Source organism: Parasteatoda tepidariorum, chromosome 3 (assembly GCF_982258835.1).
Source record: "Parasteatoda tepidariorum strain Cologne lab strain chromosome 3, Ptep-v5.0, whole genome shotgun sequence".
NCBI lineage: Eukaryota > Metazoa > Arthropoda > Arachnida > Araneae > Theridiidae > Parasteatoda > Parasteatoda tepidariorum.
Genome location: NC_141757.1, coordinates 120,286,815 through 120,314,502, shown reverse-complemented (window position 1 = coordinate 120,314,502; position 27,688 = coordinate 120,286,815). Strand labels below are relative to the sequence as shown.

At 26.3% G+C, this 27,688-nt stretch overlaps 1 protein-coding gene across 3 annotated transcripts in view; it reads left to right on the top strand.

The window, feature by feature from the left end:
* The window catches only part of LOC107441829 (calcineurin-binding protein cabin-1), a 74,655-nt gene that overhangs the window by 17,230 nt on the left and 29,737 nt on the right, over window positions 1-27,688 (top strand). For 2 of the 3 annotated variants that reach the window (XM_071184738.2, XM_016055212.5), the window contains exons 12-27: window positions 1,419-1,636; window positions 3,126-3,208; window positions 6,645-6,748; window positions 7,253-7,397; window positions 11,248-11,325; window positions 11,420-11,459; window positions 15,249-15,328; window positions 16,892-17,028; window positions 17,120-17,190; window positions 18,021-18,105; window positions 19,269-19,408; window positions 20,637-20,717; window positions 21,445-21,557; window positions 21,892-22,068; window positions 23,842-24,003; window positions 25,289-25,493. In XM_071184738.2, coding sequence (XP_071040839.1) covers window positions 1,419-1,636; window positions 3,126-3,208; window positions 6,645-6,748; window positions 7,253-7,397; window positions 11,248-11,325; window positions 11,420-11,459; window positions 15,249-15,328; window positions 16,892-17,028; window positions 17,120-17,190; window positions 18,021-18,105; window positions 19,269-19,408; window positions 20,637-20,717; window positions 21,445-21,557; window positions 21,892-22,068; window positions 23,842-24,003; window positions 25,289-25,493 — 1,919 coding nt within the window. The remainder of the gene's footprint in view (window positions 1-1,418; window positions 1,637-3,125; window positions 3,209-6,644; window positions 6,749-7,252; window positions 7,398-11,247; window positions 11,326-11,419; window positions 11,460-15,248; window positions 15,329-16,891; window positions 17,029-17,119; window positions 17,191-18,020; window positions 18,106-19,268; window positions 19,409-20,636; window positions 20,718-21,444; window positions 21,558-21,891; window positions 22,069-23,841; window positions 24,004-25,288; window positions 25,494-27,688) is intronic. The other variant, XM_071184741.2, reaches the window with a different exon arrangement.

Sequence of the window (27,688 nt, the reverse complement as noted above, 5' to 3'; positions counted from 1 at the left end):
ATTAAGTTTTTAATTTATGTCTATAACTATAATATAAATAGTCTGGAAATATGAATTGATAGTTCTTGCTGTTTTGATTTTGTAAAACTTTTGTGCTCCTCCAGATAAAATTAATAGATTAAATTAAGATACATACTTAAAATTAAGTTAAGCACTTTACTAGCCATACATCAGTGTATATTATTAATAAGTCAGTTTATCAGATGTAGGTTAATGTAGTTGTCATGATATTCCCGATAAAAATGTTTTGTCCTGATATTTTGATGATCTTGATTTTTGGGTGTTCAGAGCATCCTAATTTCTACGCACACAAATGTGGAATTTAAATTAATCGATTTGAAGAATCAGATATTTTGGTCTTTCGATCCAATATCTTTTATTTTAATTAATAATGCAAGTAAAAAAGGTAAAATTTGATGGTCCAAACTTAGGTCCACTAACTATATAAATGTATACATGATTTAGGCATATAGCCGTACTCATCATATCAAACTTTTTTGAAATTCAGTTATATTTTAGGAAGATGAAGCTGAATTAGCAGTTTTAGATTATAAAATTTTTATGAGTGCAAGTTCAAGAGTTATATTTTATTTTCAGCATATGTAGTTACATATCCTGTAAGGTGGAGATTTGTAAATTCCCAACTATTGATTTGTTTCTTTTATCTGATTTTTAAAATGATAGATTCCAATCATTGTAGTATCATAGAATTTTTAAATTTAGGGAGCATCTACTAAATTTTAAACAAAATGTTTCTGTATTTTTGTTTCAAAATTAATGAAACCCTATTCTGTTTAAAAACTTGATTGTAGTTTAACTTGATTACATATTTTAAATGCATATTTTAATTATACATTGGTATGAGGGAATATTAACTAATTGATTCTGGTAATTTTTTAATGCAACTATAAACATTTTAATATATTGATATTGATCTCAAACTATCATGAGTTGTTCAGTGCTCATACTAAAATCATGCTAGAATAAAATTAAACTAGAAACTATTGAAAGGTTCTGTTCTAGATAGAGTAATTCTAAAATTAAAAACAGTGTAGAATTTGCCTTTATTATACATCAATAGAACAAATTATATTTTATTTTAGTTTGTCATTTACCCTTTGAGAAAGTAATTAAGTATATGTTTGCTGTTTCAAAATAAAAATAAAAAATTAAAAAAAAGAAGAAGAAAATAATAATAAATAAATTAAATAATAATAATAACTTTTTCTTTGATCCACTATGAGGTCTGAAATATGTAATGTATAAATTTTATTTATATTTAATTTGAATGATAAAACTTATTCCATCCTTATTTTTATTTCCTTGGAAAACCTAGTTTTGTTTTATTTTGCTTATTTTTGTGTTACTAATTGTTATAAACATTTTTGTCAAATTTCAAAACTATTGACTGTTTTTAGAAAATAATGCAGTTGAAATGGAAGTTGATGATGTTCCCAGTGCAGGCAATTCTAATCAGTTACAGAATAGTTCTTATTTAGTTTTGCCTCAAATTGAAACTACACCAACTGATCTTTCAATGTATAATGATTCTGCTTCAGGTAGTAGGAGAACATCAAAAAGGAAACGTCTTCTTACAGAACTAAGTGAATTCTCATCAAAACGACGATCTACAAGAGTATGAACTTATTTAGATTTTTTTAGATAAATTTATTAATTTTAATTAAAATGTTTAGATAGGATTCATTATCAGAGCTTCCATTTAGTCTGGAAAATGTTGAATTGTCTGGGTTGATGGATTTTTTTTAACTAAAACCTAAAAAAAATCCCATAACAAAACTAGAAAATAACCTATCTTTAAATTCATTGTAAACATTTTGCAGCCTGGGAGTTTTAAAGTAAATTAATTTGATTTCTATAACGATTATTTTTTTCAAAATTTCTCTGCAACATATTTTCTGAAAATTATCAAAATGTAATTATAATTAATAGAAATTGTTTAAAAAATTTTTATTTTAAACTTTTTTCTTTAATTTTACCACTTTAACAGTTCAATAATATAATTCCACTCAGCTGGTAATGTTTATTTTTAAAAAATAAGTTTTTTGTTTAAATTAATTTTGAAGCTTAATCACAAGTAAATAATAAAATACGTCACTGCTAATTTTTGAATTAATTTTTTGCTTATTTGTTTGATTAGTACTGACATTCAGTTTTAAATAAACTAGCTATTTCTAAACACATTAAAAATAGTCTGGTACTGCCACCTGATGTAAAGATTGTTTTAATCTTTTTGGTGTGTTACTTTTGAACATTTCATCTTGGAAATATCAAGGGCAAGAGAAATAGAAGGCGAAACTCGACCCCATCATTTTGACGGGAACGAGAAGAAGAGGTTGCTTTCTATCTATAAGTTGTTCTTGTGTTGTATAATATCTAACTGTTAAACCTTCGCTTACTGAAATTTTACTTTTTATAAAATTTAATATTTGATATATTTTCCATCAAAAGTAAGTTTGATTATATATTGGATAAAAAATATTTTATCTCTAATGAAATATTGCTGTGTATGATAGCAATATTTTATCTCTAATGAAATATTGCTGTGTATGATAGCAATATTTTATCTCTAATGAAATATTGCTGTGTATGATAGCAATATTTTATCTCTAATGAAATATTGCTGTGTATGAAAGCAAAAATGTGTTTTGGAGTTTTAAGGAATTTTTCTAATGAGATCAATAGAGTTTTTATGACATTTTGGAGTTTTGATGACCAGTAGAAAAGTTAAGGAATATTATTTTTTGAAATGGAATGAGAAACCTGATTATTTATCAAAAAAATTTTTTTTTTATGTGTGCTATTTACACTTATTATTAGTTACAAAATATAAGTTAATCATTTATTTTTCATACCATTTATTAAATTTTTTTCAGCTACTTAGCCGAGTTGAAAAAATTTCAGAATTTTATTCCAGACTAAGTTTGGTTGACATTTAAAAGGGTAGTTTGCTGCCTGGATATAATCTAATTTTAAGCATGCAATTTTTGAAATAAAAAGTCCTTAAATGTTCTTTTTTAAAAAAGAGAGTTGTTTATTTGAAAGTTGCTTGTTTTTTATTCTATTGTGTACTATATAGTAAAAGTGAATTCATTTCAATTTATTAGGTTAGAAATCCTGCACTAAGGAAGCCTCATGATAATGTTAATTATCAAGAATTACTGCAAAAATTTTTGCCATCAAAACTCATGTAAGTTCAAAATTTTTAACTCATTACTTATATAAAAATTAGCATTATAATACATAAACTTGTTTTTTTTTTTAAATTGTTTTTTTAAATACTTTTTTTAATTAACTTGTTTAACGTCTGCAAGGATAAATGATGTGGAAGATAATCAATAAAAGTTGAATGAAAAGTTTCTTATTTACAGTCATTTTACATGGTTCTCTTTCAAATTGGTTTTCTTATTTGTGAGCTGCAATTTTTATTATGTCCATCCTTTAATCTATATCGTTATAAAATTTCATAAAAATAATTCCATTTAGAAACATTTTCTTAATTTTTTTTTAAATTTAAACCTTAGAAATTCTTTCTTTCTAATTGAATGATGTATAATATGAATTAAATATTTGATTAAATGATATATTTTTTTATAAAGCATTTGTAAAGCTGCCTTTGAAATATTGAAACACATTTCTTGTACTTACTCATGATTCTCAAATTTTTGCTTTAAATTTAATTAATTTTTGTGACCCATATTTTTATTGATCTTTAACCTAACATGCATTAAATAAAAACAAAGATTGTTGTATTAAATGTTTATGATCACAAGGTAAAGTTATTCTTTACTAGCAATAGTGTGGATGATAATAATGGAAACTAATTGTAACTACACCCTTGTGCAAATTAATTAAAACAAACTTTTTTTTTCGTGTTTTTTAAAGAAGATGTTTTGGGGTTGTTTCGGTTACAATGGGGTTGGACCTTTGCAGCCTATTGACGGTATGAGGCATTCTGAGCAGTACATTACTATTCTGGGTAAAAAAGTTGTTCCAGAGTTGAAGAAACGATACCCTGATGGAACAGGGATTTTTCAACAGGATTTAGCTCCTTGCCATACGTCCAAAATTGTCAAGAAATTCATGTCTGAGAATCAAATTGAGACATTGGAATGGCCAGGGAACTCTCCGGATATCAACCCAATTGAGAATCTCTGGGCCATATGCAAGAATCGCCTATTAAATATGGACTGTACAACTATAGAGAAGCTAATCATGGCATTAATTCATGTGTGGTACAAGGACACAAATATTATAAATGACTGTAAAACATTAGTGGAATACATGCCGAATCATGTCCAAATGTTAATAAAGTGTCGTGGAGATCTTATTATGCACTAAAAAGTTTTGAGTTTGTATAAATTTAAATAAAATATCATTTTCTCTTAGTTTTCCGAATTTATTGAGTTTGTTTAAATTAATTTGCACAAGGGTGTACATGGTCATCCATGATTTTGTAGTTACTTTTTTTTCATAAAAGAAAGAAAAAAAAATTTCTTTTGTAAAAAATACCATTTAAAACCTTTTTGTTCTTATTGCGTCAATAGTCTTAATTTTGAAGCCTAGCTAATGACTTTTGTGATATAATATTGAATGAAGTAAATTCAAATCATGAGACAATGGTTTCTCCCCTCCCCTAAGTATAAAAATTCTATATTTTATTCAAAATATGGCGATATTTTTGTTATTAAAATTTTGAAGTGTGTATAATATTTCCAAATTTATTTTGCTTATAAATAATTTTGCAATTATTTTATTGGAGTTAAGTGTATTTTGCTCTTAAAATATTTACTTAGTTTAAGTAAATTGAAAAATACTGCTAATTAAATCTAACATATTTCTGCAGTAATAAATGTCTGCAAAATACTCTCTTTTGATGGAGAGGAAAAAAATCCTGGGGCATTGTTTTGAGATTAATTTTTGTTTTTCTTTACTTTACTTAAATAATCTGTAGGAAAAATACATATTTTGCTTGTTCTGATTTAATGTATGTTGTCGGGTAAAACTGCAAAAAATTTTACTTGCCAATGAATGAAACCAAAGGTTCAACAAGTAAATATGAAATTGCTTACCTTTTTAGTGGTATCTGTTGTATGCAAATACAGTGGAGCATCGTTTATACGACGATCACTTATACGACGTTTACATTTATACGACGTTTTAGTGTGATCCCAAATCATTCCTATTCATTTTAATGTAAAAATATATCGTTTATACGACGCACAGAATCGGTTATACGTCGGTTTTTAGATTTTGTTCACGTTTATTTAATTTTTTATTTTTTCTTGTGTATTTTGAAAAAAGGCGGCATTTGCCAACATGAATGATACAGAAAAGGGTGCCAACAAGAATGCTTGGATGACGACCGTAATTTTTACTAGATGACTGAAAAAACTAGACAATATTATGAAGAGGCAAAAACGAAAAACTTTGCTATTCATCGACCAATGCCCAGCGCACCCATCGATACTAATTATTTTGGAAAATGTAAAAGCTCTCTTTTTTCCTGCAAATTGCGCAAGTGCGCTTCAGCCATTAGATTTGGCCGTGATTAGAAATCTAAAATTGCATCATAGAAAGCAGTAAGTTCAACTCGCTATTCAAAGCATTGTAGAGACTAATAGCAAGAAAATATAATTAAAGGTAACATACATTCAAACTGCTCACTGCAATTTTTCTTCTTTGGTTATTTGTTTGTTTTGCTTTGTCTAATTTAGAAATTTATGTAAATCAACACGTTAAACATTAAAATTAACTGAAAACAGAGTTAGTTTCAGTTTTAGAAGTAAAAATCGATTATACGACGTTATCGTTTATACGACGTTTTTCGGTGGTCCCTTCGGCGTCGTATAAACGATGCTCCACTGTATTTCATTGAAATTAATGTAGAAAATGTATACAAAAAACAAATTCTACTGCAGTTTTTAATTATTTACTAGCATTCATCTTGGAACTAATAAAGATATTTTTAAGTGTATATAATTATATTTAAAACATATGAAATATTTTATAAGTAGGGAAAAGAATTTCTTTGTTGGGGAGGGAAATACAAAAAAAGCATTTTGCATGAAGTGGGTCTGTTTTGTCCATCCAGCGGGCACAGAAATCCCATCATAATATATTTTTGCTAGCATATTATTTGCTTTAAAATAATCATTAGTTTCTTACATTTTTCATTAATCAATTGTGCTTTTTAAATTAGTTTTGCATTTTCTCCTAAACTACTGTACATATGTAGATAGCAATAAAACTAGAAAGGAAATTGGAAATTAAACATTTGAAGCAAATAAGGAATATTTTTTCAATTTATTTATTTTTATAATTTTTGTTTTGTTTATTTTATGCATAATATATACTGGATTTCTAGTATTTAATTAGTTATGAAAGGAAGCGATAAAAAATTAACATGGTTTGAAAAAATAAAATTGTTTAAAACATTTGTGTATATTTTATCTAATTTTTGAAAGTTTCATGATCTCAAATAAGCCATCTTTCCTCCTTTTATTTTGCTTTTTTTTACTTTGTATTTGTATAAGACATCACTGAACTTTGTTGTATTGAGTATGTATGTTATTAAGACATCCATGCATTGATCTCTACAATGAAGAAACTATTTTGAACTTTAGTGGAGATGGTAAATTTGAAGAGCAGGATGAAGACAGTGAAACTGCATCAAATGATAAAGGCAGTGATCTCAACTATGGGCAATCATCTGAACATGAAAAAAATGGTATGCTTGTCTAGTTATGCAGATTTTTTATGATTTTGTTTTAATCTCATTTTGGTAGATATAATGTTTTAAGATATGAGTAGTAATTCTCAGTTTATTTGTAATTTTAAAAAAATAAATTAATAAACATGCTGCTGTTTTTTTTCTTCTTTTTTTGTATAAAGAAAATTAATTAAAAAAGAAACAATAGTTAGAATTTCATTTGCTTAACTTTAAGGGAAAAACTTAAGACTATTATTAATTTTGCAATTTTTGTTATTTATAATTTTTTTTTTCAAATTAAAGTTAGTCTTTTTTTTCTTTCATGCATGAAAAGCATTAAAAAGAGGAAAAAAGCAGTATTCTGAATATTTGAATTTTAAGGGAAAAGCTTTTAAACATAATGTATGTATATTCTCATAAAATATTAAAGGACTGAATATTATGAGAATCTTAGTTATGTTAAGATGCATAATTTTTTGTCATTAATAGAAGATGTTATGAGTCAATTTTCATTATTTTCAGATAAAGCATCAAGTTTTAATGAACTTGTTTCTACTGAGAAGGATGACGTAAATGATTTCCTCAAAAATAATCAATCTAATGGAGGAATAATAGATCTGCTTTATAACTATGTTACAATTCTTGGAAGTAAAAGTTCATTAGTGTGGTTTGTAAATTTTTCTCTTATTAATATTCATTAAAGTTGAGCTAAATTTCAATTATAACATAAAAAAAGCAATATATAAAGTTGAAACAAAACAAGTTAAAGGCAAATAGTATTCCAGTATTATAAACTAGTATCTTCATCTATGCTAAGATTTAAAATGTAAAAATTTTAGAATTTTTCAGATTGCAAAGAAATGTTATAACAAAACTGACTTCATATCACCCAACCATGGCCTTGTTTTTCAGGACTCCACTCTTGAATGACCATTTTAGGAATGCCATGTAGTTTTGAAATGAGTCAGATGACGTTAACAGACGTTCTCTCTCTCTTAACTTACACACCACAACAAATAAAGGTCTTTCAGCTACAAAAAAAAAAATTATGTTTCTCTGCATATAGGTGTTTGTTGTATCAGGATTTCACTGTTAAACTAGTGACTCAAAGCTTTCCAACAATGGTGAGAGTAAGGTTCTACAATGGCAATACAGCATCTCTTAATTTTTTTATTTTCAATCCTAACTTACTGAAAATTCTCTTCTGAAACCGAATATCTAATTGTTGTTTTTTTCTCTTCATAAATGCTTATTTTTTTTAATTATTAGACATTTAAATTGCCAAAAAAGGCCTCCGTAAGTGATGAAATCAAAAACGATCCCTGATTGGTTATGACGTCACGTGTGCTGAACAGAAATTTACCACCTCCATCCGCTAAGGCTATTTCAATGCTCTTTTAGTTTTGATATCACTTATATTGTATGAACATCCAGTGCATATTGTTAGTAAAAATTTTGTGAATTGAATTTACAGCTTTGAGAGTATGTGCAAAGTTAAAGAAAGATTTTTAAAACTTCAATTTGTTTTTTTATCACTAAAATACCTGAAAAAATGATTGTTCAGCTTTTTACAGTGAATCAACATTTCTTTTCGGATGAAATCAGTGGTGTTTAAGTTTATAGAAAATATTATTTTATTCCACTCATTAAGTTGAAATAATGCTCCATTAAAGCCTAAGTACTTAATTAAAGTCAGTCGCAGATTGGATAGAAATAGTATACATTTAGATATAGGGTGGATTATTCTATTATTCGCTATTGCATTAAAACAAATCAGTGTTTTCATAAATATAGTCCAATGAAAAATATCTATCCATCATTATTATAACCTATGTTTTTAAGTTAAAATATTCAGGTAATAAAATTTAAATTTGCCTTTTTTTAAGTTTCTATTTTTATATTTATTCAAAAATACACATCTATTCTTAGAAATTGTTTTTATTTTTTAATTTATAAATTTTAATTCCTCTTTCTGCAATATAGTATTTACACAGTATGATTATCATTACTTTTCTTCTTATTTCTGAAAACTATTTGTCAATGTTTGCAAAGAAGAATTTTAAAATAGTAAAATTAATGCATTATGCATTTTTAATGAAAAAAAATTTAATTAAAATAGGTGAAAAAATCTCATGTTAATCATTCGGTATCGCAGAAAACGAAGCAACGCTTTCACGAATCTAGTTCATTGAAATATATCTGTCTATCATCATCATTTTAATCTAGGTGCTTATACTTAAAATTTCACTTAATGTATTTTCTTTTTGCCACATAATTTAAGTGTCTATCATTAATCTAGACGTTTTTGTTTCGCTAAAGCTAATGAATTAAAAAAAATTATGCAAAATTAAATGAAATTCTGATGCACATTTTTTATTATTTATTAAATAATTAAATAGACAGTAATGTTGATATTGTTCTCAAAATTTTTATTCTTTGAGTAAATAGGGATTTTACTATATCAAAAATTATTTTTATATGTATTTATAAAATTTAATTCCTGTTTCTGTTGTGTAGAACTAAATAAATGCATTTTCTTGATTTCAAAGCTCTTATAACATAGATTAACGTAAATTAAAATAATGTGAATAAAATAAACTGGAATATATTAGTTTTTTTTCCTTCTAACTTAAAATTTTTTTTTCTGCAAAAATAATTTAAAAGTTATGATGGGATTGCAATTTTTTTCAAAAGGTTACTGCTATGCTAAATATAATTCCCTGCATTTAATTCAAGCTAGAATAAGTAAAATAAAATAATAATAACTTAAGCTTTTCTACATTTTTAAAGTCTAAAACTATTCTTTATAAAAAAATGATTCAAATTTTTTTTTTCACTTATCATGAAAATAAATCTTCAAAATGAATTTGAAATACACTTTAAAATTAAGATTAACGTGTCTAAAAAAATGAAAGAACAAAATTGTAATGAAAATAAATCTTCAAAATTAATGTGAACACTTTAAAATTAAGAATAACACGTCTAAAAAAAATGTAAGAACAAAATTATATTGTATTTATAATGTATCATTTCAATAAGTAATATCAGGCGTCCATAACTTATGCTAACACGGTTTTTATTTTTAACACCTTACCATAACTTATACTAAAAAATCTTACTACTCAGAACTAGAGAATTCCGTCAACTATTAACAATATTTCAGTGCATACCATTAAAATTTAAGATATTATAAAAATACGCAAAATGAGCTGGAATATATTAATTCCTTTTTTTTCTTCTTTTAACTTAAAATTAAATTTTATAAATATGTATTAAGTCTACATTTTCATTAAGCTTCATTAGGGCACAATTTATTATACATATCTTTGTTCTCACCTAGTTATTTACCATCTAAAATCGTATTTAATAACAAAAATTTTAAAAAAAGCAAGAACGTAATGGCTTTCATAGCGCAGCGATTGTAAATAAACAGCAGAAGGGCACGGGTGACATCAATTGGTGAATAATCACGTGACTCCCTGTTTCAGACGAAAAATAACCAAATAATTAGCACTCTTAGAAAAGGAATAAAATGTTTTCTGGGATTTTGAATGCATTAAGATTTTTTTAAAAATTGACTGTAATTGTCCATTATGCCAATTGAATTTCTGTTTTTATGAGGTTTATATATATATATATATGGTAATGAAATTTTATAAGAGTTTGAGTATAATTTTATTTTGTTAGTGTATAGTTTATTATTATTTTTTTTACAGATACTAAATTTTTTATATTATAGTTAAATTGATTGAGTGAAGAAAAAAAATAAATTTTTTTTTATCATATGATTTATTTTGTATTATTAAATGCATTTTCTATGCAGTAAAAAATTTTATATCTTTAGTTACTTAAACTGAAGATGTATTTTTAAGTTAGAGAGGTTACGAGCTATAGCCCCTTAAGAATTTGAATATTGAGAAACCAATAATATTCTGTGAGTCACCAAATATTTTTTTGAAGAGCAGCAATTATGCGTTCCATCTGATTTTTTAAAAAAAAATTATCATTCCGAAAATTTTACACTAGCTATTTTGCTATTGTAATTATCTTCCCTTGTATTTTAGTGATTTTAAGAACTTGAATATTTTCACTTTCTTTGACTAAACTCTTCAATTAACATTTCTTCCATCCAATTTTTTTGCCTATACAATTTTTATTCATCCATAATCTATTTTTCTATCAATATATTTTTATAAAAAAATATCTCGTTTTTTAAATTTTAATAAAATTTTACCTTCCACATCTATATAAATAATCAAAAATTAGAATTTAACTTCGAGGATTTTCAAGTTAGCTTTAGATGAACAAACAACATCTTTTGTACTCTCATATAATTCAGAAGTGACAAGTTTATTGAAAGAACATGTTAAAGGGCATTTTAGTTCAACCATGCCCTTTAAATATCGTCTAGTATTTCATCTGTTCAATTTTTTTAAAAATTAAATTTGAGTTTTATTTATGTACTCAAACTATTTGCTGTTGTATTTTTTATCATAAAATATTTCTAATATTTGTAGGCCAAAAACCGTTATTGATGTTTACTGTTCAGCATTTCAAAGACTGAGAAAACATATAACTGTTCCAAATATTTTCAGGTAATTAGTTTTAAATGGCTTCATAGTTCTTTTAGTTTTCTTCATTTGTTGCGCAATTAATGTATTATTTTTGAACTTTTTTGTTTACTTTTAGTCAATCAACTGAACTGCGTCGTTTAAAAGAAATGGGATATGTAAGTTTTCTTTTAACTTATGACAATTTTTTTATGGATATTAGTTTTTCATAATAAGACCTAACAATTTTCAAACAAAAAACCTTTCTGAATATTTTTTTCCTTTTTTACATTTTCAGTTAGACATATGTTTCAGTTGAATTTTTTAAAATATGTTTAACTTAGAATTCAAGAATGTTTTTTTTTAAATTATTTTATATTGCATTTAGTTCTATATTCATTGACTAAATTGGAATTGCTATCTTCAAAGATTTAAATTTTTTTTTCTGACTAGGTGATAAAAATTTTTATAAATAAGTTGCCTCACAACATATTATTTCATCATATTGTTTAAACTTGGCAAAATAATTTTTAATTATCTAAGTTAAATTCCATTATAATATTTAACTTTAACATATATGAGTTTAAAATAAATAAATGAAATAAAAAAAATTGCTGGTGTTTGTTGATCAATTGAGATAGGTAACAAAGTTCAAAATGTAGAGAAAACATGGAAAAAATTACAGAACAATGAAAAAAGGGCGAAAAAGAAAAATTATAATAAAAAGAAACCGGATAATAATAGGAAACGGAAAAAAATCCGTAAAAAGGAAAAAATTAATAAAAATCCGGAAAATAAAAGATATCATGTTTTCATCAGCTCACATGATTATATCTGCAAAAAAGGAGTGCTTTCTAATATTGTATCAATGTATCCAAAGCAAAATATATCAATACAATAGTGTGAGGAGCACTCAAAAAATTTTACAACAAATTTACAACAAATAAAATAGAACACATTGAGTAAAAATATCACGTTAAAACAGGAAATAAAATAAGAAAAAAAAAGGAAAGAAAAAAACAGAATTAAACATAAAACGAAATCTATAAAGTGAGTAGCGAATTCAAATGAACTTTCATAAACGGGAAATTTTTTAAGAATGATTTAAAATATTTTCATAACGAGATTGCCAGATTACAAAACATGAAACCAAAAGTGCAAATTGAGGTAGAAGCGTAAAAGGAGGGGTTTTGTATTAAAGTGCATTCTTACTGCAGTACTGAAGTGTGTTTGATTTTCTTTATATTTTATTTTCTGTTTTTACATGATATTTTTACTTAATGTGTTCTATTTTATTTGTTGTAAATTTTTTGTAAAATATTTTTTTTCAGTGCTCCTCACAGTATTGTATTGATATATTTTGCTTTTGCTATATTGATACGATATTAGAAAACACTCCTTTTTGCGGATATAATCGTGTGAGCTGATGAAAAGATTATATCTTTTATTTTTCGGATTTTTATTAATTTTTTTCCCTTTTTTGCGATTTTTTTCCAGTTTCTCATTATTTTTATTATTATTTTAATTTTCCCATTTTTTCATTGTTCTGCAATTTTTTCCACGTTTTCTCTACATTTTGAACTTATTTTATGAGTTCTATTTACTTGCAGCTTATGCACAGTAAATAAAACTTATTCTTCTTCTTAATTTTCTTCATGTTTTTTTCTTTTTTTAATTTTTGTATATATATATATATATATATATATATATATATATATATATATATATATATATATATATATATATATATATATATATATATATATATATATATATATATACACAGTGGTGGCCAAAAGTGTGGACATTTTTTGAAAGTTTCATGTTTTTCAACTTTGTGTGCTTGTAGAATATACTAATTTTCACTTAAATACAAACATTTATATATCAAATTAAAGGTAATTTAATGTAGAATTTAATAATAGATACAGTATTACAATATCTGTATTACAGAAAAAGTTATGCAACTAATAGTAAGATCTATCTTAGATTTGCATTTTTTTAAAGTGATACTTACACAATCAATTCTTAGTAGGATAACCCTTATTTTTTAAGACAACTTCACAACATCTTTTCATGGAGTGAACGAGTATTTGGCGTTCATCTTTCGTAATCACATGGTGCCAAGAATCAATTATAGCTTCAATAAGTTGTCTTTTATTGGATGGACGTTTTTTTCGTACAAGAATTTTCGAATGTCGCCACAAATTTTCAATTGGATTGAGATCAGGGCTGTTTCCTGGCCATGGTAATATATCTATGCCTTTATTTTGAAACCATGCTTTGCCTACTTTTGCTGTGTGGCATGGAGCTGAATCCTGCTGAAAAATAAATGGTGCATTGTTGGGGAAGATATCCCTGATAGAAGGTATCAATTTTAGTTTTAAGGACAGTTTCGATGTATTTTTTGGAATTCAGGATGCCATCAATCACTTGAATTCGGCCTACACCATCTGCAGACATAAATGCCCAAATCATGACATTTGTTGAGTTCTTTGTAATTGCTTCAATGCAATCAGGATGAAGTGCTTCCCCTACTCTACGTCTCACGTATTTTCTACCATCACTACCAAAGAGCAATATTTTACTCTCATCGCTCCAGATTACTTGCTTCCATTGATTTTCTGACCATTATATGTGTTCTTTTGCCCACTTAACTCGTTTTTTGCGTTGCTTTTAATTTAAATATGGTTTTTTCCTTGGAATTCTAGCTTGTAGTCCAATCCTGATAACCTTCTTCTTATTGTTCTTGAACTTACTGCAATACCCGCTGCATTCAATTTACATCTAATGGCATCTGATGAAATTTTTCTATCTTGAAGGCATGGCCGTTTAATTTTTCTATCAGCAGTAGCACTTGTGCATTTTTTTCGTCCTGATTTGGCTTTATTTTCCACTGATTTCGTTTTTTCATAACGTAAACAGAACTTTCGTACACTAGAACAAGTCGCTGAACCACCAACTTGTCTTGCAATTTCAGCATAAGAGAGGCCATTTTCTCTGTATGACAATTTGGCTTCTTTTTGTAGATGTCCTATTAGTTCTTCTTGTTGATGATATTGTTTAAAATTAGTTTAATTAAAAAAAAGGACTTTAAATATGTAAAAACAGCAATACTCTATTTAATTGTACTAGTATGCATCATTCTGCAAAATATTTCCACAACAATAACTCTTATACCATCCAAATAACCTAAACTATAGTTACAGACATTTGATTGGTCCTAAGAACAGTGTTTGCGATTGGCTAGTATGCTTTTATTACAAAACACGTCCTTATTCAAAATGATTTGTGTTTGTTTGTTTTACTAAATTGAGCATAACTTTTTTTGTAATACAGATATTTTAATTCTGCTTTCGTTATTAAATTCTACATTAAATTACCTTCAATTTGATATCTAAACATTTGTATTTAAGTGAAAATTAATATATTCTACAAGTGCACAAAGTTGAAAAACATGAAACTTTCAAAAAATGTCCACACTTTTGGCCACCACTATATATATATATATATATTTAAAAAAGTTGTGTTATTGTACTTAAATACATTAGAAAATCAAATTTTTAATATCAATCTTTCTTGTGGAAAAGCAAACTTTGTCCGTTCTTCTAAAACCTGAAAATGAATGTTTTGTAAAATTTCACTTAGTTTTTTGGGATTTCATTTCAATTATGGTCTTTTACTTTTTTTACCCCTTCCCTAACCATCATTATAGTTATCAAATCTGGAAAAATAGTTTTTCATAAATGAATTTAAAAAAATTTCCAAGCAGTTTTCAATCAACAAAAAGCTACTTGCTCAGATAACATTTGTTGAAATATATGCATTTGTTTTTTATTGATAAGTAAGTATCAACATTATTGGCAAGATGCTGAGCAAAGAGAAATCTAAGCATTGTACCTTAAAATAATATTGAAAATACAATAATATTTTAAAAATGAATATTATAATGGTTTTTTACATTCCAGGCCATTCTTGTTTTTTGTGAATTTAAAGTTGACAAGTGGTATCTAAGTACTGGTCATACAATGTCATTTTCACCTAAAGGGTAAGTGATTCATTTCGAATTTTATCTTAATTATTTAGTTTTGATTACTTTTGATTAGAGAGAAAGGTATTAGAAATGGGAATGCAAGAAGCTCAATGAAATGAACAACACTTGAAATTTTAATATTGTGATGTAGTAAAGTTAAGTGTAAGCTTAGCCTATAACAAAAAGGAAAATATTTGCCTCATCTTTATTCATAACCTATATAAGCCTTTACAGGCTTCAAAGCATGTTTGATACCTATTGTTAAGATCAAACAACCAAAATTAATTCCATAACAGAACCAGTTGAACCTAGTTTCTGACTTTAAAGTTCCATGGAAGTTAAAGAAAAAAAAAACTAAACAGAAGCTCTGTCCATCTTACAATATGCACTGTTATAGTTATGAAGAAAAAAATTTTACTGTATGAAAAAGCCTACACAAAAGTTTAAAGTGCACTTGTAAATTTTTTTTCTGTTCTCCTTAGATATTTTTATTTTAAAATTAAAGATAACTGCTTAAATTAAAAATAAATTTTAGTTGCAACTAAAATTTTATAAAGAAAGATTGTAAATTAATAAGGAAGTTATTTAAAAAAATATATATTTAGTAATGTTGCACTTTATCAATTCTGATGTCCTGAAATTAAACCTTATTATTTCAAAATATGTAATTAATAATTTTAATTCATTATATAATATTTTCTTCGATGCTTGGGTTGGCAAAAAACATCAATGGTTCCCATATTATAATTAGTAGTTTTTATGAGTATCAATAATTATTTGTGTGAAAACAAAGTTCTATACAGACAAAGACAAGGAAATAAGTACTAGGAGTTTGATCTAAACAATTTATCTGTCTCTAAGCAACTAAGTATTTATAATTGATGTTCAGAATTTTATTTCTTCTTTAAATAGCAAACTAAGTGCTATTCTTAAACTATGGACAGAACTAATCAAAATGCTTTAGCTAAGTCTCAGACACAATGTAGAAACGTAATTATTTTTAAATTCAAGTAACAGAGAAAAAATAAAATTTGAAATAATTTACATTTGTTACCCAACTTTGTACAAAATAGTAGCTACTATTAATAATATTCTGTATACATATATATAATAATAATAAACAGCTACTTAAAACCTGAAAAATAAATAATAATTTTGTTTATTTAAACACTACTAAAATTATTACTAAATTAAAATTATTAAACTAAATTATTTGTTCGCTCAGTCGAAGCATTGTAAAATGTTTATTTCTTTGGTTTTCATGAAACAGAAGGAAATAAGTTACTTTTATAGAATATAACTAAAAATTAAATTTTTTATTACAAAAATAACCAAGTTTAAATTATTTAAAAATTAAATTAATAATAAAATTTTCTAATCATATCTTAATTTAGTTCTTAAATTTTTTTTAAATGCTACTTAGACATAGACTTGAATCTGTGCTTATAAATTTCTTGTGAGACTTTTTTAAATTTCAACTGCAGTTAGTTTCGAGCTTTAAACTACCGCATTTAAATTTTAATCATGAAAATTTGATTTTTGGTCTGTATGTTTATTGTATTTTTTCTTTTCAATTAGAACATCCTCTACATCAAATCTCCAACACGGTTCTGAAAACGTTGGAAATGATTTTCATTCTGATATGGAATTTCTAGTACACCTAACAGTCAGGAGAGATGCTTTAATTGAAGAGTGGCTAACGTATTCAATTCGTGGTGAGCTTTTATAAATATAAGCATTCAAAATGGTGCTTGCGAAAGTTGTAATAATAATATTAGTATAAATGGAAATTGTTTTTTATTATAGCCCTGTGGTTGAAAACCAAATTTCATAGTCTTGAAGGAGAAGTTGATTTAGCTGTATGTTGTATGGGAAAGGTATGAATACTTTTAATTTATTCTTATTTTTTATAATAAACATTTATATTTTCAAGTTTATAATTTTTATCACTCATTTTGTGTATTTAGTCATAATGAATTTCACTAAAGTAAGTCCACACATTTTATAAATGGGGCCTTAACTTAAAAAGTTATATTTTGTTCTAATATAAGGTATTATTTGAAGTATCCTAGGAACTTTGTTATGTCTTACTCTCATAATCATAATTAAATTTATCAAAAATTCTATTGCTTAGTATAAAACTTATAGCTTTTTATTTATCAAGCTTTATTAGAAAAAAGGTATTAAAATGTAAAAGTTATTCAATTTTATTAAACTTTACAAATTTTTAAAAATCTTTAAAAAATAAATAATATGATCTCTTAATTTTAACCTTAAAACATGCCAAAGTGAAGGAAACATTCTACTATGTTCCGCAATAGTTTTTTAAAATATCTATTATAACTTGAGACAAATTAAAGAAATTTATCGAACTCTTTCCAGTTGCCTAGTAATGGAAAGAAATATAATAAAATTCCTTTTGAGCTGTGCATCATTGGACAACATTTTCCTACTACTACCTTACAATGTTTAGGGGAAATTTCTTAGAAAAGCCTGTTGCTTAGGAAATATAGAGTAAGATATGTTATCACTTGAAAAAAAAATTATTAAATACTTCTGAATTGTCTAGCATTGGAGGGGAATTTGGTTAACATTTCTTTTGAACCATGACAAATAATTTTGTGTAATATTCTGTTCTACAGTTGTTGTTGTGCTTGTGCACATGAAACTAAGTGTTTTTATGATATTTTTTATTTTTTTCTTACAGTTGTGTGATGTTTTCAGTGATGAAGAAAATGTTCCAGCAAAAATTATAGTACAGAATATTAGTGTTAATAACATCATTACAGCTAGTAAGATGAATCTTTTTATTGTTCTAAGATTTTGTTTGAAAGAATTTGCTTGAAATATTAAGTTTATTTTAAAAATAAATGTTAATGTTGCATTTTTTTTCTTCAAAAAATAACTTCCTATTTTGAGTTTTTTAAAATATTTATTATAACTTTCACCTATACTTTTGTTTACCTTAGAATAAATTGTTTATACTGGGCAATGTTTATTAGTTGAAAATACTTTTCTTTTTAAAAAATTTAACGTAATATACTTGTGCTAAAGTAAATTTTGTTCTAAAAAATTTAAACAAAAATGCAAATTTTAAAGGAAATAATTGGGCGTTCTTTGCTGTATTTTATGCATACTTTATAATAAATAAAAATGCAAAGTTATTTTATTTGAAATAAATGTGTTTTATTAATAGATAGAAAATACTTTAAACTAATTTGCTGTTTTAAAATGCTAAAATGAAGTATTTTCATAGAATAAAAATTAGACCTTATGAATAAAGAATAAAGTGTGCATTTAAAACTGCTGGATAAGAATAAATTATGCGTGTTCTAAGTTGTGTAATTTTCTTGAATGAATCTTCTATATTTTTCTCTGCTTTGTAGTAACTTTAGAGTTAACAACTTTGTCCTTGTTTGTGCAATATATTTATTTATATGGGCCGGGATAGCCTGGTCAGTGGGGCGCTGGACCCGTGTCCGAGAGTTCGTGGATTCGAACCCCGCTGGTCGAAGACTCCCCGTGTAGTTGGTGACTGATGCACATTAAAATTCTCTCGAGTCGCAAAGTCCTCCATGTTCCCATAATAAATCAAACCTCTGGGGGTACTGGATTGGAGATCGATCGTTATCTGATTCAGGTCAAAATTACGATCTGTGGATGTATGAATGGATCCGCCTTATAAACAGGTATGACGTATGGTGTGGTAGAAGTCAAATTCTTGGCCATAGATGGCGCCACTGAAGAACAAGAATCGCACACTCTGCCTTAAATTTGCTCGGTTTCACCAAGCAGGCTTGCCCGTGTGGCAAGTGGCATTAGAACCAACCAACCGAACCATTTATTATGATCTAAAAGCATGTTCATCGATATTAAAATAATTTTGGTAAATGTATAGACAAATCAAATGTATTAGTGGCTCACAAATTTTTATTCTAATGTTTGTAATTTTAAGGTAATGTTCAACAACAGCTTGAATCTCTACAAAGATGCCAATCTTTAGAAGAAGTACAACGATTGTATGAACATAAAGACTATACTGCAGTTGTAGATCTTCTTGTTTTGTCATTTAACCAACCACGGACAAAACGAAAGGTTTATTATTTTTTTAAATTTATAACATTTGTACTTATTATGCTAAGCTTTGATGTTAAAACTCTTTATCAATGAAAAAAATAACCTCTAATCAATTTTTTTTAAAAATGGCTACTCTTGCTTAGGCACAAATTCAAAATTATTGTGAAAAAGATGGCTTTATTCATTAAATTTCAATCCATGAAGGAGAGGAAAGGCTTATTATCTTTAAAATATTTTTACATTATTGGTACTTGTTTTGCTAAATCTTTATATTAGAATTTTTTATCATCAGACGAATCACAAATTCGAAAAAAAATTCTATAATCAATTATTAAAAAAGAAATGCTCCATTTTGATCTTTTAACCCACAAATGCTGATTCATAGTTCTTAGTTTATAAAGCAAACCAACTTATAAAGCATTACCTATTATTTGCTATAAATATGCAATTAATTTGTATTTGTTAGAAAGAAAAAGAATATTGACTGTAATTGATTAGTTAGCTTAAATATATTTTTCTATTATTAATTCTTTTTAATTGTTTCCACCATTTTTCCTTTATTTTGTGTTCATACATTTTGCAATTATTTATTATTCTGAGAAATCTCAAAGCATTGTATGTATGATTTGTTTTTATCCTACTTTTAAGCGATGGAAGATGAAAGAAAATATTTTGTTTTGTTTTGCAGTTTGCAAATCTTTACTTTTAGATTTATTTAATTTCTTTTGAGGAAGGACAGACATTTTTTCCTGATTGTGTGTAAGGTTTCCCCATTGCTTGATTAATAAATAAAGTTATGTTCACATAATAGTGATAAAAATGGCAAAAGCTTTGCTGAAGTTTATGTAATATTTTTTTTTGCCATAAAGTTTTTAACATAATGTTTTGTTTTAGTTCCTTACATTTAACAATAAAAAAAGAGTATTTTTTTTTAAAAAATTGGTAAGGTTAGCATTTAACTTTAAACCTAACTATTTAAATCTTTTCATGACAATCAGCTTGATATATGCATTGACTATATTGCAATTTCCATATTAATATTATTATTGGAAGGATTTTCTTGCACCTGAATTTATTAAGAAGAGCAGTTTAAAAGAAGTTTATTTGTAATAAAATGGGAGTTTTCATCAGTGAAGAATGCAAAAAATAATTTTTCTTAACAAAATTTCCTTTATTTATTTTGTTTTTTAAAAGAATTATAATAACCTTCCATTTGAGCTAATTTTATTTGTTATTCTTTTAATAGCAAAATCTTGATGGTGTTCCAGAGAGACATGCACAGCTTCTACTCTTACAAAATTCTTTATGGAATTTAGAAAGATATAAAGTAAGTTTTCATTCTGCCCTTAATTTATTTTACTTTTTCCTTCAAATATAATTTAAATGCTTTAACTAAGGATATTGGCATTGTCTTATCTATGATATGAATCTAAGGCAACACTTACCGTATTTATTATTATTTGTTTAAAAAATTGCTAAAAGTGCATTTTGAACAATAGTGTGACAATCTTTACAAACTGTAAGAATTATACATGAAAAATAAATCCTAATTATTTATAATAATAATCTGTAGAACCCAAATTTTGAAACACTACAAATTATTTTCAGATGGAAAATGTTTGTCAAACAAATAACGTGGAAAGACTGCAGAGTTTATTCTTAAAACTCATTTTAATTATTTTAACAGAAAGAACCAAAAATTAGAAATTCTAACTACGAAATTGTAAAGTGTGAAGGTACCAAATTGTGTGACGAAAAATTAAAAATTTATTCTTTTTTAATTTATTTAATGGAAATTTTCTTATGTAACATGCTAAGTAGTAGTATATGTTAGTGTTTTAAGCACCAGCATGCTATAAAAGGAAAAGTAGCATTAATTTATTATTTTTCTTAAATTACTTAAAGACAATTATTTTTTGTTTAATGTGATTTAAAAATGTATCAGGTAATGTAAAATAACCAGATCTTGATTTTCATTGATATATGTTTTGTATATCTATTTCTAAAACAGCATGTCTTGGATACTATTAAATAATTCAAAATTTTTAAAATAGGAATGTGTCTATTGGAGTGAAGTATCATTTAATGAAGCTTTGCAGCAATTTATGAATGCAGCGAGATGTGATTGGTCAGAAACAATGGCTCAATTACTTCAAAAACTTGATAAGTAATTATTAAAATTTTTTTCTCATTTAATCATTAATGTGGCTTGCTGGCTGTTTTAATTCGTTATTGGTTAAAACATATTATATTTCTAATGTTTAATTTATTGAATTCATGTACATTCTTATCAAATTTTCTATTCCTATATTCTTGCTGATATAAATCTACTACATGAAAAAATGTATAAACAAACCCTAAAAATGTATAAAGGAAATTCTAAATTTTCACCAACAGGCTGTATAGTTCTTTGTTTCTATTAGAATTCATTTACAAAACTAAAGTGATCTTTGGGGAATAAGTAGTGATGTGGCTAAATGTTTCAAACATATTTTTTATAGTTGTGCTAAAATAAATTCTGATTACCTTGGTGACCTTGATGAATCCAAGCTGGTTCGTTTGACCCAGAATTTAATTCTTGTGATAGTGATACAAATGGAAAATTATGATTTCTCTGCTGACAATGCATCATCGCTTGTTGTGCTTCCTTGGATTATTCTGTATCGCTTGATATTGAAGTAAGTTGTATGATTGATACTATTTTTTTAAATTGTTTGTGTTATTCCTTGGTAGCTATAACTCTTTTAAAAAATTGAAATCTGATTTAAATATGTGCATTTTTCTGAGCTCATTTTTCTACATAATACTACAAGAACTCAATTTTGTAAATCATTTTTTATTCTCGTCATTTTGTGAACGTGGATAAAAGTACCTGTGTTAACATATTTTTCAAAAATAATCAAACTACCCAATTTTGATTCCTACTAAAACTCTAATTTGTTAGGAAGAAAATTGTTTTTTCATGTTTCATTTTAGAGATACTTTCAAATCTGATCTCGTAATTTTTTTCTTTTAATTGATGTGCTTAAACTTGATACTTAACATTACTGTTTTAATAAAGAAACCACACTTTCTTTTTTTTAATGAAAGCTCTATATTGTGTTAAAAGTAATGGCACCTCTGAGAAGTCTTAAAATTAGTTATTGAAATCTTCTAAGTCTAATTTATAAAAATGACTTCTGTAATACTTAGCAAATTATTATGAGCAACTGAAATATTTGACTCAACATGGCATTTATAATGCTTAACTTATAATCTATTTCTTAACTTATTTATTTCTGTAATCTTGATTGTAACTATATGTATGTAGACTTTCTCTTTGCCTAAATTTTATCACCCAAAACATCTAGATCCAGGGGGATACTAATATTAAAAAAATTAACCGTTTACATATTGAATTTTGATATAAAGAAATGTGTTCTAGTTGCCTTTGTAGCGAAAAATAGGATAAATCATGTTTAGGAATTTGACTTAATTGATATTTTAAGCTTTCACCATTGTGTTTACATCCAATGTGTTACTAACCTAACAGAAAGAACATTGTTTTGGTGACAGCCCATTTTAACCCACTGGCGGTTAAGGAAATGGGCAAAATTGGGAGAATGTTTCTCCCCTACACACTGTTCCCCTATCAGTTAACATGGGAAAACCGGTTTTGCTATGCAGAGAAGACTGCAGGTTAAAATGCGACTTTTTATGTGCAGAACCGTCAGTGGGTTAATATCATGAGATAACCTTACATGTGACTGTTAAGTTACTGATCTAGTTCTACCTTTACTCCAACATTAATCCAGTGAATTTATTGAAGTGGTGTCTCTAAAATATAATTTAATAATTTAAAACTTACTGTATATAAGATTTTGACTTTTTTTTTTACTGTATCTATACTGTATATAAGATTATGCATATAAGATTTTGAAACTTCTTACTTTTTAACGTATTTTAAATTTTGCTTTAACTACAGCCATCTTTAACTTTTCATTAGTCATTGTTAGGGTTATAAGTTTGTTGCGACTCATATTTTTACAAAATATTGATATTTGTTCTGAATTCCGCAAATTTCTTAAAATACTATGATTTGCACAAAGCTTGTTGTGATATTGTGAATGTGAGATTTATTTGATTATTATTATTATATTTTTTGGGGGGTTTTTACTTACATTTAAAAAGCAATTAATACTTTTCTGGAGCTTTAAAACTATTGAAGTATAATTGGTGAAACGTTTAGGATCAATAGCAAACTTTAAGAAAATTGTTTGGAAATAATCCAAATTCTATCAAGAAAGGTAGTCTTTCTATCCCTTGGATTATGTATTAAAGGTACCAAGTCTCATTAAAAGTTGTAAAATTTTAAAATTTCCTTGAATAAATCTTTCTTGAATTTTGATCCTTTTCACCTGTGACAAACTTGCAATCCTAGCCATTGTTAATTTAAAGTTATTTAATTTCAGTGAAGAAAAAAGAAAAGTGAAAAAACCTGGCTCAAAGGAGAAAGTATCTGAGAGTGGAAATTCTAAAGCTTGTGTTGGAAGTTTTCTAACCGACTTTGACCTCAGTTCAAAAATGCCATCATCACTTATGCTACTCTTTACAGCTCATGAATATCTTGGAAGGTATCATTTCATTTGCTCGTATTTCTTATAGTTTTTTTTTTTTTTAATAAAATAAATATCATAACTTAAAATTTCGCAAGAGAGATTCTGAAACTTTTATAACAACATTTTTAAAGCAATATTATTTCGCAATGCTTAAAAAATGTGTCAATAATAAATTGAAGAGTTAATTATAATGATAAATAATATTGTGTGAAATTGTCATTGAGAGGATGAAGTTTTATTATTGCTCATCAAAAGATTTAGACTCCTGCTGTTAATTGTTAAAGGATGACCTAAAGCACAAAAATTAAAATTAATTTCTACTGTCACTCAAAAGGGAGGGCAGCACAAACTTAGGTATTCCGAAAACATTAAAAATAACTGGATGTTTTTTTTTATAATGTTTTTGGCTAAAGAAAAGGTTATATGGTATCGAATTCTGAAGAAGGCAAGGACCCATCCTGGGTTGTTGTGTTACTGAAGAAGGATACGACCTGTTCTTACATTTATGTGAGTTATGAAAGCTTACTGTTACTATCATGAAAGATTTATTTGTTCTTATTTTATTTTTAAATAGTCTATAATTAAAAATTTTTAAACTTATAATTTTAACTTAAAGAAATGCAATTCATCTATTATCTGCTGGTACATTATTTATATTTCTGTTACTTAGACTTGCAATATGAACATTAAATCAATCTAATATTTTCTTTTGTTATTAAAAACTGCCTATAAAAAGTTATTTCATTCGTTTAACTCTTTATCTGTTAACCCAAATTCAATTTAGAGTAGAATCTGATTATTTTATTTGGCAAGGAAATTTTAGTATAATTTTGTCAAAGTCTCTTAACAGCTAAAAGCTATGTAGTTAATAGTTAATTTTTTTGATTAGTTTTATTAAAAACTAATAATGCTTCATTAAAATGTGCACTGATTTTTAAGAGACATTTATTTTGTCAAATAAATCCGCAAAATATCTTACAGAAAAATGTATTGAAGAATAATAAATGAGGGTATAATACTCTATATTTATGAAGTATAATAATCAGAAATGCAATTGGATCTCTATAAAATTTAATAGATAAAAATTTTTTTGCTTCTCCTTTTAAATGTTATTCAAAGGTTTTGTGGATGAAGGTTTTATTATTTTTCTTTTTGTGTTAACTTAATTATACTATTTTAATTTTTAAAAAAACATTAACCCTCAATTAATTGATAAATTAAACTAAATAAAATAAATTGAATTTTGAGTTATTTTTAATATTAGTTTTAATTGAAATTGTTTTTTTTTTTCTGCTTGAAGACGCTCATGGTGCACTGCTGCAGATGGATTGCTTCTTTTACATTGTATTGATGTGATGATGGCAGATTTGCAGGATTTTAAAGGTAATTCCTACCTTTACCGTGAAGATCTAGAAACCGGCTTGGAGCAATGCATATATTGTCTCTATGGTCACCCGCATAAACGAACCCGAGCAAAGCATTTACAAGAACATAACTCAAAACAGGTACTGTGATTGATCATTTTAATGTTGAACAAGTTTAGGTATTTTTCTTTTGAGAAATGTTCTGTTTTCATTTATGTTTGATTATATATTAACAGTATTTTGTATTTGTATCAGTATTTTGTGTTACTTTGATTCACTGCTTAATAAATTAAATAATTCTCAAAATATGACTTTAAAGGAAAGTATAATGCTGTAAAAATAACTATAGATGGGTAGATTTTCATATTCACATTATAAACTGCTTTATTCTAAGGTTTTGTAACTTAGTAAAAAAAATACTTTTTAAGCAGTTAATGCTTTTTTTTATTCTTATTATTCTGTCATGATAAAGATTTGGTCTTTTACTCTACTATTAAGTTTTTGGTTGTCTGTTTTATTATCTAGAGTACTTCTTTTACACTGAATTTTGTTCCATTATCAAAAGAAATAAATACCAAATGTTTATCTCAATATCATAGTAAGATGATAAAAAAATAACTGCTTAAAAATTATTTTTTCAAATTCGGAAGTCTTATAATCACATAGTTTATAGCGTTAATATGAAAATCTAATCATATAAATCATTTTTATAGGTTCAGAGATTGCACTGGATTTAACACTCTAAAGCATGTTTTCTTGTTAATCCTATGCTGTTGAAATATTTACTTTTCTAGAAAGCATGTTAGCTTAGATGCGGTTTCTTCTATCGAGTGGTCAAAGGTTCCAAATATGAGAGCATTGCATACAAAGAAAAAATAAAAACTGAATTTCTTCATTGATAGGTAGACATTTAAAATATAAATTGTACAGATTTGAAATTAAAAAGTGTGAAAAGTTAAATTGATTTATTTACAGAAAGAATAAGAAAATGATTCGCAATAGAATTTTTCGTTTTTATAAGGAGCGATATTGCAGTTTTTTTAGAAAATTAAAAGTTATTCAATCAAAGAGAATCTAATGATTTTGGTTGTTTCAAATGGTTTGGTTCAATTTTCTGCCAAAAATAAGTTTTCGAATTAGTATTTTAAAAGGACAAATTTTGACATTTTTCAGTGAAAAAAATAATTAGATATAAAGGAAGAATGATCGAAAATTAATCTTCACAAGGATGAGATTTTTCCGCTTTTTAGCGGATTTCCGCTTTTTCCACTTTTATCTCTTGAATTTCAGTTTTTTTTCATCAAAAATTCAGATTTTTCTGAAAATTTCACTTTTTTGTATAAGTATTCCGCTTTTTCAGAAAATTCACCGATTTTCAAAAAGAAACAGAAAATTCAAACTACATAGCTACCAATCCTTTCTCATTTTTACTTATTTTAGCTATTTTCTCCCCTTTTACTCGCAGCAGATAAGATTTTCCGAATTTTTTACCCACCCTCCAGATAGATCCGATTTTTGTAGTTCAAACGACGCTGCTTCTGACAAGCCTTTTGGAGGTCCTAAGCCTGGAATCTGCTAATATCTCGATTCTTATTCACACGATTTTAATATCAAACATAGCTTTTCATATTTGCGTGTTGCGATTCTTATTTACGAGATTTAAAAATCCGATATTGTGATTCGTATTTACGCCTTTTTAAAAACCTATGTAGCGATTCGTATTCATGCAAGTTTAAAATTAATGTCTTGATTTGCTTATGCGGTTTGTAATATCAAGCATTGATTTTCGTATTTATACGTGATTTTAATATAAGACATATGGATTCACATTCACTCATTCTGAAAATTATGCATCATAATTCTTATTTATGCAATCTAAAAATTACACATCATGATTCGTATTTACGCGATCTAAAAATTATGAATCGTGATTTGTATTTGCGCGTTTTAAAAATTCTATATCCCAGTTTGTATTTCCTCATTTTCAAAATCGTATATCTAGTTTCATATTCATGTGATTTCAAAATACATAATTGTTATTCATATTCACGCAATTTTAAGATCAACTATCGCGATTCTTGGATGAATTAAATTTTTTTTAAAATTAGTTACTATAAAGGGGACTGTTTTTCTAACGACGATTATTAATATTTGTAAGTGTTACAACATCAGAGAAACTGGAAGGGAATATATTCAAAACTTACATTCTGTGCTTGCAAAGAAGAAAAAATAGGATTTGTCGCAAGATGTTTGAAGATGGACTAACGGCTAAATATAGCAAACAAAAGCAATCACTTAAAAAGGGATTTAATTAAAAAAAAATTTTTTTGGAAAAA